The 13,584-nt window shown below is 33.1% G+C and overlaps 1 protein-coding gene across 3 annotated transcripts in view; it reads left to right on the forward strand.

Annotated features, from left to right (window-relative positions):
• The window catches only part of PCDH10 (protocadherin 10), a 61,083-nt gene that overhangs the window by 7,031 nt on the left and 40,468 nt on the right, over positions 1-13,584 (forward strand). For 2 of the 3 annotated variants that reach the window (XM_055316936.1, XM_055316938.1), the window contains exon 4: positions 6,801-7,106. In XM_055316936.1, coding sequence (XP_055172911.1) covers positions 6,801-7,106 — 306 coding nt within the window. Of the gene's footprint in view, positions 1-6,800; positions 7,107-12,818; positions 13,035-13,584 lie in introns of those variants that run through there. The other variant, XM_055316937.1, reaches the window with a different exon arrangement.

Consider the following 13,584-nt stretch of genomic DNA (forward strand, 5'->3'; position numbering starts at 1 on the left):
CTTTCCACGTCATTGGCATTTCAACCGAGAAGGGGGCGAAGGGGGCTGGTTGATCTTTTTTTTTTTTTTTTTTTTGAACTTTTTCTTTTCTGATTGAGTCTTGTGTCTCTGTGACACGGAGAGAAATGGAAAGGCGAATTAACTCTTGTGACTTATAAAAACATCCGTCACTGGGCCATCTCCAAACTCAACTCTGTTCCCTCGCTTTTGAGCTTCATTTTGGTTAATGATGTAACCCCAGAGTGGAAGAGTCCTCATTTTCGAGGTGACATCAGTCCTAGAGAGCACGCATTCCTTAGCACACTTGGTGGACCTCTGAAGGGTGCTGAGGCAGTGTGTCAAAGGGCAGTACCCGCCCCACGGTCGCCTGGCAGCCGTGGTTACTGCAAGCCTCTCACTTGGCTAAAGTGTGCTGTGTCTGAGGCTGCCTTAGCCTTGGGAAACACAGTCAGGAGGGGGGAGTAAAAAGGCTGCTCAAGGGTCTCTTTATATTGCTGCAAGTCATTAATATGCAGACCTAATGAGACTTGAGAACTGCCAAGAATCCCCGGAGGTCCCTGCCCCTTGCGGGCCTTCACGCTAACTGAACAGAGCATCTATTTAGTGTCTGGGAACCTGACAACAAACCAGAACTTGCCAGAAGTTTATATTTGAGTACAAAGTCCCTTTCATTTTTGGCCTATATATGGCATATGATTTATTGTTACCTTTAAAAAGCTGCACATTCAGAATTGCTCGATCCTGTTCCTTTTCTTCAGGGGTTCTAATTTGAGTTAGCCTTTTTAAACTTCTCAAACAAAATGCTTAATATTAAAACAGAGTATCTGCTTCGTGTTTCCTTGGGTGCATTTTATTCTTTTCCCACTCCCCCACCCTCCCTCTGCTTTGTTTTTTTCTGTAGCACTCCAGTCTCAATGAACATTTCAATTAGTTTAGTTCCCTCAGACATAATGAGCTATAATAACCTAACCAAAAAGAAAGAGAAACGAATAAACATCTGCAAAAAAGTGCTAAATTTGGAAGATGGATGGGAATAGAGTCTTATCAATGAGCCTTCCCAGTAGCTACTTTATTTCACAGGGACTCAGTGTTGCCATTTTGGTAATGTTTCTCTCAAATCATTTGAGATGTCAAAGCATTAAAAGGAGAACTTAAATGCCAAATTGTGTTCTGGAGGACATTTTCTAAAAAAGCAAGGCAGTTCATATTTTTCCTCAGCAGTGGCAAAAAGAAAAAAAAAATTGCCCTATCTTTACCTTCTTAAACGTGAAAAGTATTACAGAATTAACGATTTATTTTGGTATTGCGTTGGCAGTTCTAGGGCAGCCACAACATACTGAGTGCAATAATCGCTGTTTTCGAATTGTAATGACACTCTTGTATTAAGAAGTCATCTCACCTTTGTGTGCTGAATTGCAATCAGACTTACTATGTCTAATTTTATTGTAAGAGTGATTTTGAAGTGTTTTCTTTTATAAGTATAAAACCCTAAATGCAGAGAACTGGAATGCATCGACTTAATGACTTTGCCCAGTCCATACTGATGTTGCGTACTGTCCACTTTACAGCAAGTAGCGATAAGGTTTCCTAAAAGATGAGCCTATTTCAGGTGAAAAAGTACATCTGTTTTATTTTCTTGTGAAAGCCAGGTACTGATGATCTTCCCATTTTGTAATACGTAAGACACATTACTCACAGAGCATCTATTTCCAGGTTTAGGATATGGGAAAAGTTCATACTAATAAGCAAATCTTACTCAGCCAGTTTTTAGGGGGAGGACACCAGATTGTCATGGAGAAATAATACTGGAAAGACACAGACTCTGAATTCTCTTCTTCAGTCTGTCCCTCACTCCATGCGACATTATATACACTGTTGAGCTTTAGTGCTTCACCTGTTTAATCTTCCTACCTTTGTATGTATTCCCAGTTTCTTTTTCGATGTTAGCATTATTTTGTATTTATTTATCTAGATATGCCTTCTGTTTATTCTTCTATGAATAGTTTTCTTTTTTGTTCTTTCTCCCCTACCCCCCTTGCTTTTCTCCTTTCTAAAGCCATTTGCAGTCACCAATCTTGTTCATAGAAGGGCTTTAAACACGGAGGCAGCTGCACAGAGAATCACATAAGCTTTTTCAGTTTTCTACTGCACCTGGCTCCATGTGTGAAATTCTTCGGCTTGACCACTGCTCTCTGGCATTTTCTTTCTATAGCCTTGTCAAGGTGCTTTCCGTTTTTTTTCAGGGCACTATTGATGTATTGGTTGCATTTGGCAGAAGTCCAGGGAGATGTGGTAAATCTATGCATAAACCATCACAGGAGGAAAATCTGATTAATATAGCTTAAATAGCCAAAAAAAAAAAAAAAAAGTCAAAGTGTACCTAAAAGAAATATAGTTTCAATTTTATTGTACGATTAGAGTAAAAGATTTTTTTTTCTGATTTGCAATACTGATACAAAAATTTTAGTTGCCTATTATTAAACATTTTAACGGTCTTGCAGGTACGTCTGAGGAGATATAGTTAGTTGTAAAATTTCCTTTGCCTCGTTTATTGAATATCTGCAGTATGCATACCATTAGAATTATCAATTCATTTTTAATAATTGTGCCTTCTTAAAAGATATATATTAAAGAAGATAACCCTAATAAACGATTCTGTTAATCTTACTTGTTATGGTTTACCTGAAAATTGTCAAGTCACTCCTTCCTGTAAATTTTAATTTCAGTTACAAGCTTAGCTTCTAAATGTGTTTATTTTTTGACTAATTATTGAGATTGATACATGACACATGGTCAAAATTTGGCTACACATGCCAAAAAGTGATTTGAATTGTATCTTCAAATTAGTGGATAAACTACATCAGGAAATGTGTTCAGCTGTTTGCACAACTACTGCAATAGTAACAAGACAATGTTTGATTTATCACAAGTACAGATTTCCCTTTCACAACTCCAGTAAGAATTTAGATACAGGCAGATTAGTCACTTGTAAATAAAGTGACTTTACATGACTGATTGCAAAAGCTTATTCAGATTTCTGGTGAAAATATGAACTACAAATTGATGATACAGAAAGATTTACAATTGGAAAAAATACATGATAAAATATTAGAGAAAATGGAGAAAAATATAAACATTTTGAATGATAAGTAGGGAGCAGTTTTGATGTACATGTTTTGATTTTTTCATGAGTGAATCGTGTTGGTAAATACCTGCCTCCAAGCTATATTTTCCTAAAAATTATAGCAACTTTTGTGGTTATAATTTATATCTCTCCATTTTTTTGTGTTAAGTGGTTAAAGGAGGACTGGAAATACCTTCAAAAAATGAAATATTGATTTTCTTTAAAATTAATTTATCATGTTATGAAAAATTAAACATTTTTTATGAAGCCTTGGTGCACGAGGAAGAAACGTACATATAACTCTATATTATTACATTCTTCAGGAAATAGCACACATGGAGTACAGTTATAATATTTTTGAAGTCACAGTTTTTTCTCAGTGATAGCATCACTGCCTCTAAGGAACAAGTTTTACTTGCTGGTTAAAAAATATGGATTTTAAAATTTGTCTAAATATATCCTTGCATAACAGGCAGTCTATCATGTCAGCTGTCATGCCTTGTAGGACAGATTATTTCTGAGAGGTAGGAAAAATAAATAACTAGGAGAAGAAATTTCAAATAATGTGTATATGTTGAGATATTTCTTCAAAATTTTCAAGATTTCAAATCTGAGGTTTGGCCTGTATTTGTCCGCTGTACAAATCTGGCAGGTTCCATAGTAAGGGCATTTGAATAGGAGAAACTAAAGATCAAGTTAAGTTTTCTCTTGGGCCTTTAATTTGAGCTATTAAAAAATTCCAAGAGCAATGTGGAAGGCATGCATTTTAATATGTCGCCTGCCCTATGATACCTGGCATTCCTGTATATCGCGTAGTCACTTATCACAACAAAACTTAAATACACGTCTGCTTATTTGGTCATTAAATAATATATTTAATGGGACTGGTGATAAATGAAAAAAGATAAAATACTGGTTGTCTTTCAGTGACTCCCTGAAGTGAGGAATGGGAATGGGGACATTTATCTGGTTCTCAGACTATAGCGCTAAAAGGCAAATGGTTTGAAATTTATTGATGTGCTATTTGTTCTTTCTCTTTTAATTTTGTTTTGTTTCTCTGATATTTTCCTAATGAGAAATCGGTACACTTGCTCTATCAGTAAAGCTGGTGAAATACATTCATGCACAATTTGTGATCCCTTATCTTTCATTCCGGTCTTATAAAGCTGTGTATACTATTGCTATGGGGATCACACTTTAAAAGGACTCATTCATAAATTTACTAAGAACATTATATACAAGTGTTTTCTTCCTTCTGTCAGGTAAAATTGTTCTTCCAACAGAAAACTTTTTCATGTTTCTCATTTTTCTTGTTATGCACATGATCTATTTTCTGTACAGGTTCTCAACTCATGAGAACTTGATTATATCATCTAAGGGCATTTTAACTAGCCTCTAATAATTAAAGAAGCTGAAACCCAAAAAAATTGTTAATTTCCAGAGAAGAAAATGGGCACAAAAAACGCTCTACTAAAAGTCCTTCTAATATAATCAAACAATACCTTAATAATGTCGAGAGACTAGTTTATTAATTTTTTTCTATAAGAGAGATGATCATATTTAAAAATATGAGAGGCCTTGGATACAGGTACTTGAAAAGATGTGAAAGATTATTAATGGTCTCATGCAGTATATTTAAAATGATATTCCTCAGTCATGTGAAGAAAAATTGCATTAATCCCAAATTTCACATTACATACCCATCTTCTTCAGGGTCTAATAATACGGTTCGATCTTAGTATTTAGATTAACTCCACCAACTTCAAATTTAACATGACGAATTTAATTTTCAAACAAATAACTGCTCATCATAGTTTGACTTTTAATAACAGTTCCATCTATCCAAAAAGTCTTTTTTTTCTCTCTCTCTCTCTCTAACACAGTGCAAACAGGGAGCACTCAGTATTCAAAATATACATTTTTCTGGTCATATAGCTTTAACCTACCTAGTATGTCAATATTTATCAGGGACATTTTCCTTCCCTTACACTTTTTCTTTCAACATATCTCCTTGAAGAAATAGGATAACAAACTGAGCTACTCTGGTGTCTAGAAAAGCATTGACATGTTTCACATGCTTTCTTAGTCTGGTTCCTTATCCCGGTTTCAGCTCACGTTTGAGTTCCTCAACAGTTCACTGATCAGTAATTTATTTCGAGGCTTATGCATGACAATTATCAATGGAACATTATAATCAAAGTCAGACTCGGCATTATACATAGTTTAATTTAAAATAAAAAAGTCATATAGTGAGATTAATATATGATAAGAAGCTTCGTTTTATTTCTTTAAACGTAATTTACATAATTAACTGTTCTGAACTCCAAAATACTTGTGGATAATCTAGAAGATTAATACTCTGAAAAAATATCTTCCATATTTTATACATACAAATGTTAACATATACACACAAACAAGTAAAGCAGTGCCATCAGGGGTTTATAAACTAAAACTGACTCAAGAGTTCAAATCGCTCATGCTATTTATAAGAAGAAACAATCAAATGGGTTCATTAAATAAATATTAGTCTGTGGATTAAAAAAAAGAAATTCATACTCCTGCATTTGAGTGTTTCTTTTATACAGAATAATCATGCTTGAATTACTTTAAATTGATCCTGTTTAAAAACATGCAGAATAAATGTGTTAGTATGTTTAGAATAATATTAAAATGTGATTTGGGTTTATGTACTTGTTTTTCTGGGTAGGGATAGTTATCAAAATGAATATCTAATAGTATTCTATAATGCTCAAAAATCGTTACGCTTTGCTGAAGAAACTGAACTTTGAGTCATAATCAGATAATATGGAATAGTCTTGTCAATCTGTGGGAAACCATGAAACTTGAAGATGTCATTTGAAATCTTAGAATTCTCAGATTAGTAGGGAAACAGTTCTAGGTCTACTAGAACAAGTGTTTTCCAATATAGAACAAGTAATAAGGTATTTGTCAATAGTATCTGCAGCTGACTCACATTACACTTGATTACCTTGGTTTCACTAATTATAGTCATTTGTTCTGGGTTTGTCTGCAGTGGTAAACGATAAGTGGTTTGTCGTAATATGGGCTACCAGAATGGCAATGAAATATACCTTTTAGGGTCATTTTCTGAGAACCTAAGAAAGCATGCTCTTGGCCGCTCCTGAAATGTTTCATTCCTGTTATTTATTGGCTTGTCAATATGTGTGCCGTATTTCTGCTGAATTCCACTTTTTGTTTCATGTCCAGATTCCATAATCTAAATATCATCGTTTATACGTCACATAGTTCTGCTGTTTTTGTCTCTAAGAAACAGAAAATGTCGGATGCCTCATCATCATTAGAGATTGTGGATCAGAGAAGCTTTACGCCTTGCATTCTTCTCTGTTACGAATTTCACCAGAGATCTTTAAAAGTATTCACTCCTTTTCTACTCCCCTTTCCCTAGCTATTTAAATAATTTAGAGCCAGAATTTCTTTCCAGTACTCTGAGAATTTTAGAAACGTCGACCTCAGGGTCCTCTTTGCTAGAAGAGTCTAACTCTTTGGAAAAGAGTACAGAGACATTTTTGGTTCCTGTGAGGTTAAGGGCAAGAAGAATTTGGCAGAACCCATTCAGCCAGCACTTTGTAGGCTCCCTGTCATCTTTCACGGTGGTGAGTCCTGTATCTGCAGCGTCTCTTTTTTCTGCTTACAGGTATGGATCTCTTCTCCAACTGCACTGAGGAATGCAAAGCGCTGGGCCACTCGGATCGGTGCTGGATGCCTTCTTTTGTCCCCGCCGATGGACGCCAGGCTGCTGATTATCGCAGCAATCTGCATGTTCCTGGTATGGACTCTGTTCCAGACACCGAGGTGTTTGAAACTCCAGAAGCCCAGCCTGGGGCAGAGAGGTCTTTCTCCACCTTTGGCAAAGAGAAGGCCCTTCACAGCACTCTGGAGAGGAAGGAGCTGGATGGACTGCTGTCTAATACACGAGCGCCTTACAAACCACCATATTTGAGTAAGTATTACATAAAAGGCCTTATCAAAGTATTCCCTTTGAGGGAGTAAGTTCAACCTGCCAGGCTTCCCAGTAAGAATAGAAGAGTTCCAGTTGTTTTCAGAAACAAAGATAAAAGTGACTCTTGGAGGCAGGCAGCACTTTGCTGTGGAAAAATGAATATACGTAACAGGAAGGCAGGTTCCTGTGTCAGGACATGGTTGTTGACAACAATCAAACGTCACTTTTGATGTGGGAAACATGTTTCAAATGCGCTTCTTATTCCCTTTGAATATTGCTCTCTTGCGTACTTGATTTCATTGTGTTTTGAAGGGCTTAATTGAGATAGAAAAACATCTCTTGACACTGGAGTCACGGGGAGATTTCATGTTTTTTTTGTTTTTTTTTTTTTTTATTGATGCCAGCATTATCGCACGATTAATCCTTTTTCCATAGTGGCATTACACATCTTAGGCTAAGTTGGGAAATCAGTGCAGCTATGACGTTGACTATTCAACACGATTCAGTAATATGTTCATATGGAGTAGAGTCTCTGATCAGAATCAGAGGAACTATGTGATGGAAAGATATACATAAAGCAATATTCTTTATTTATGTAAAATATGTTCTTCTAACACGGAGACATTAAAAATTGTATTCAGCTCTTTCAATATAGGAACCATATTCTTTAAGTGGATTATTTTACACAACCACTGTGAAAATAAAAATTCTTAGAGATTCTGTAGTGTATTTCCTTTGAGGATCTTGGTAATGAAATTATCCTATTATTCTCTGCCATAATTATCCTATTATTCTCTGTAGTTATCTTTTCCTTCTAGTTAATGGATAAATACCAGTGATGATTCAATAGTTTGGTCAAACCACATAAACTAATATGTGAAAAGGATGCAACTCATAAAAACTCAGTCAAAAGATGACTTTAATCATGTATATCAAATCCAAAGTACATGGTGTCTTCTTTCTTTCATCTTCTAGTACCAAAAAAAATCATGGAATCATAAGCTAGGAACAAAAATGAGGCAGATTGCAGATGTATCATTTTTTTTTTATGATTTATGGACTGGGAGGGAAATAGAAAAAAAATACTGAAAGGAAAGAAAAAAAACTTGAAGAACATATATTTCAGCTCTTATGAATGTATATATGAAAGGCGTGAATGGAAGGCATTGAGGACAAGACTACTACTCTAGACACTGATAATAAGAGTAGACGAGTGTTCTGTGAATAAAGGAATAGATCTGCCATTGGATGCATACATTGTGATGGCAATGATGATTAAACTGTTTTATGAAAGATTGCATTCAGCTTTTCAAATTACTTGGAAATACCTTTACCCCACGCATGATACAGTATTTTAGCATTTCAGAACCAAATAATTGCTTCTGTCTATGAACCATTGTATCGCTTTCTTTTTTGACGTTATAAAATACAAGGAGAGCACATATACTTAAGGAAAGTATCGAAATGTCTATTACTATGATGAAATTTGTATGCTAAGGTCCTAAAGTTTAGTTTACATGTCTACACACGTTAGTGATGTAAAATCATTACGCGTGTTGCGAGGAATCGAAGAATGCGTATGTTATTTAATTAAGAAGAAAATGGATTTGTTTTCATAATAGTTAGATATAGGAGAATAAATTACTTTTTAAAAGCTTTTTTTTTTTTTTCTTTCCTGTTTTAGCCAGCTCATACCACTCTAAATTTAGGGTTTGGGATAAAGTGTGACCTGGGTGAAAAATAAGCAGAAATATAAGTATTTTGCTGTTCTTACTTATACTCTCCTTAGTTCTTCATAGAACTTTAACTTTTAGTGTTTAATGTTATCTTAGGCTCACAAATATCTTTAAAATTATATCAAGGTTTTGATTTAATGGACGCAGTCAATTTTATGGTTAATTTGTTAGTATAAACAAGTCAAAACCTTTCCTGACCATTTTGCCCTGAAAATTCACACGGAGATAGTTGTTAATACTTGTATTATTTATCATCAGGAATGGAAATATTCTCATCTTCTAAACTGAAAAGCATATCCCTTATGTAATTAAGCTGAAAACTTGACACCTACAACTTATTTTTAATCAGAATGTTTAAGTAATTATTGAGATAGTAGTTTTCTTTTGCTGAATATGCATTTAGCTCTTTAGTGAACATACTGTGTATTTAATGTTAAGAAAAGCAGCTGTGTATTTAGTCACTTTTGTAGAGCTCTAAAAATAAACCCTAATGAAGCTACCACTGTCATTTATAAAATGATCACAAAATGGTAATATGCTTAATAATGCAAATGAGATCATTGTATACACAAGAACGTCCCATCTCTATACTTCTGGTTGTTAAATTTAAAATTAAAAATCGCAAGAAACCAACTTCTACCCAAAAGTGCGTGTGCACACATGTTAAAAAAAAAGTCATTTGTGTTTCTTTTCAATGCCCAAATACAACTATATTTCTTTTTTTTTTCTTTTTAATGTGTAAGCAAAGATCCATGAAGAGTATACATGATGCATTTAGTGAAATGGAAGTAATTTTTTAAATCAGGAATAATTTTGAAAACGTCTATTCAAACTTGTCAGTGATGAGCACTTATGAGCATGCTTGCTTATATTTTCATTATAATGTTGTAGTTGGTTAATACTCAGATTAAAAACTAAAGGGATATACTGGAAGATTGAAGAGATTAAACATGTGGAATATTGTTGTATTCAAAACTGTGTTTAGATTATCTTAAAATGCTAATGAATTTTAGCTTAGCTTTACCTTTTTTAGAGAAATAAAAAAATACTAAAGTATCACCTTAACTTTTAATTAAAAAATAATTACTGTTTTTGATACATATTAAAATGAAACATGAAAAAATTATTACCTGGAGTTTAAAAATAATGCCACATTTTATCGTGGAGAACTCAAGAATTCCTTTAGTACTATAGACATTATTTAAAATAACAGTCTTTCAAATGACATATTATATGGAAAGCAACCTGGATAGTCTCAGCCAATATGGAGCTTAAAAACAATTGAAGTTCAAGAATATATTGTTAAAAGCTGTAATATTAAGATACTTTAGAAAACCCCAATAGTTAAAACAGTATCTTTAATATTACTTTTGCAATCATCCTTGCTTATAATTTTGGCTTCACATTTTAAACATCATGGCTTATGACTTTTGTCAGTAAATAAGCATATCTTTTCACTCAAATCATACACAGTACAGTAGTTAAGGTGTAAGACTTAATTATTTGGAAACTTGTTGATTTCTTGTCAATAAACATAATCAGTGCCTAAGAATTGACAACAGTCAAAAGACAACCAATGAAATTTCATCTAAACTATTTATGAAATTCTTTCTTTCATTTCATGGGTCGTACAATAATAAATTACATTGAATGAAATGAAAAAATACATTGACCTAAAAAATTTTAAAACTCTAAATCCATGAAATTTTCTAGACTCAAGGGACTGTTGAAGTGTCATGGTCCATCCTGTGTTCACATTACACAACATTTTGACTAGTCCAATATGCCAAAAAATTACTACTTATCTCCTGACCTAATTTTATTTTTGCCTACTTTTTGAGTCCTTTTGAAACTTCAATTCGATTCAATCTTAACATAATACAAGAAAAGATGTCAGAACTTTGAAATATTCCTCTTGAAAAACTGCTGACACTTTACCTAGAATTTTTTTTCAGTAAACCTCATTTTGAGAAAATTCTTTTGGGCATCTATGTTATTTCTATGGTGCACTTCAAGTTTTCAGCTGATTAAAATTGTAGAGTATGTTTTGTTTAGACACATCACTTTCAATCCCTTCATTATCTCAATCTGCCTTCTGTGAGTTTTCATAATTTGTTGAACTCGATAGTGTGGTAAGAGCATACATAAGATTCAAAATAAAACAACTTTTCTTATTGGTACACATTACCCTCACTATTTACGAGTCCCTATATATGTTTTCTCTGAGATTTCTATATTCCTGTAATGTCATAAACAGCATCACTTTATGAAACATTAAACTCCACAAATAACACTATTATCCATGGCCTTTTTAACATTTCTGTTTCATAGGTCCATACATCACTAAATGAATGGTCATCTTTTTTTAGGATTTTTTTTCCTAGTACATATGTTAATTTCTGTTCCCTTTTTATCTAAGTTGTTTTGATTTTTTATAATACCCTATTTCCGAGACTTTTGCTTCTCTCACTCTTTTAAGGATAGCTCTAGATTTGTGAACCCAACTTTTTCACTTTTTTAGTTTATCCCTTTATGACAAATCTCTGGTCTTTGAATCACACTAGTCCATCACATTTGTTTTTCATCAAATTCCCTTGTTTAGTAATTAAGAATTGAACTCAATCAAAATAGTTTACTCACCTGAACTCTGTGATTAGAAAATAAATGAAAACTCAGGCCAGAAAAAAAAACCCAAACCCAGTTCATATTCTCTGTATATCTACTGTTAGATTTAATGTTTACTGAATTTTATGACATTTTACTTTAAAAAAATGATAATCTAGTCACGGTTTATATCATTACTCCACTTAGCTATGCAGCACCCTGGAACCTTCCTCTAACTCCAGATAAATGAAATATTATCACATCATCTGATTTCTTGTATAGCTGTTCAGTAATGGTCTACCTCAATTAATAGGACTTCAAGTGAAATCTATAAAAATCCTTCTGAGGTGAACATTCATTTTACACCTATACATCTGACAATTTCTGTAGGCAGCTTATTTTTCACTTATTCAGACATCAGTGCTTCTCGGTGACTTATCACATCATTCAAAATTTGTGTCTTTGGGTGCATTGGAACTGGTTAGTATCCAATACTCTCTTGGCCTATTTAGACTCATTACCCAGCTGTACATACTATAAATGCTAAATAATTATGTGATTAAAAAATGAATGAATAGCTAAATGAGTGTTTTTAAAGTACCCAAATAATCTTTAATGCTGTCATTATACTTTCATTTACACACATGTCTGCCCATAGGTTTTATTTTTTTAATCTCTAGGCAAACTTTTCTTTTCCAATTTTTAAAATATGTTTTAAATTAGTTATATTTCTCTCATGCTATTACCCACAAGTTTTTACAAGGGGAAGTAGATTGTGAATGCATTCAAAATATTGAAATGCACCTAATCAAAGTGCTTTGTAAAATATGATGGAGTTTTTCAATACCTGGGGACTTAAAACTCCTCTTGATTCATTCTAAGAACTTCTATTATATTCTAAAAAGGTGTTAAATTTGTTTCATACTTGTTGACTTTCTGAGAATTTTAAATACTCCCCTTTCTTACCAGATCTTTGAGATAATCTTTCCTTGACATATTTTATTTATTAGCAGGTTTCATAGATTAGGCCTCATCTTTCACTTCTTTGTAAAGCCAATAGATATAAATTTTCATCAGTTTAGTCACTTAGTTTTCTTACATAATTCTCATGTAGGAATTACTTATTTGCATGTTATTAATTATATTTTCAAACTGACAGATATGTAGTTAAATAAAAATATACTTAAGGATATAGAGAGAAGACTTAATTGGTAACAGTAATTTATATCTTTATTCAGTATTTTATTTACACTCCTTAGTATGTGGGTCTCCATCTATTATTTAAAGCAGTTTATTTTGTGCATATTTTGCATTTTATTGAGCTAACATTTAGCATATTAATATTATTTATATACCTCATTTTATATTACAGATCATTTCCATCCTCTTTCTTATTTTGTACATTGGAAGTAAATCCTTATAAGCCTTGTCCGTCATGTGAGCCTAACAAAGGAAGATTATCAATTAAAATATAAATAGAATTATTCAATGAAAAGGATTATCTACTTGGGATTTTTTCCTGCCTCATCATACTGAAGATGTGTGGGTCAAAATTTAAATGCTTTAAGATATAAAGATATTGTAAAGAAGTCTGGAATATACAAATTCAATTGCTTATAAATATCATTAAACATTATTCAATACTCAATGTGCCAGACTTTTTTTGGGTGAGTCTGTGTCTTCTGAGTCCTTTTAATAGGAATTAGCATCATTTGGACAATATGGCTTGGAAACTGTTTTGGACTGTGAGGTTCTTGTTCAAGATTAAATCATTTTATCAAATCAGGACTATACTCAGCATAATGGGAGTCTATTTAATGTTTCCCAAAGTATAATAAAAATCTTGGAAGTTTTATATCAAGATCCAATAAGACTCCCTAAATCCTGCATTAGTGGCCTCTAATCATCTAATCAATTTAGGTGGGGACAGTATAGAAGATTTGAAAACATTTAAACCTAAATGTAATTACGTTCAAGAGGATCTAGATAAAGAGAAATTATAAGCTAGAAAACTTCACAGATAAAAATCAGGGTTTTATTTCTGATTGTTTCATCAATACATCATATGACATTAGGTTTGAACATTATAGCTAGGCACGTAACCATATTCTTTCTCCTAGAGATACCTTTCTTTTAAG

The sequence above is a fragment of the Nyctereutes procyonoides genome, unplaced genomic scaffold (assembly GCF_905146905.1).
Source record: "Nyctereutes procyonoides isolate TBG_1078 unplaced genomic scaffold, NYPRO_anot_genome, whole genome shotgun sequence".
Lineage (NCBI taxonomy): Eukaryota > Metazoa > Chordata > Mammalia > Carnivora > Canidae > Nyctereutes > Nyctereutes procyonoides.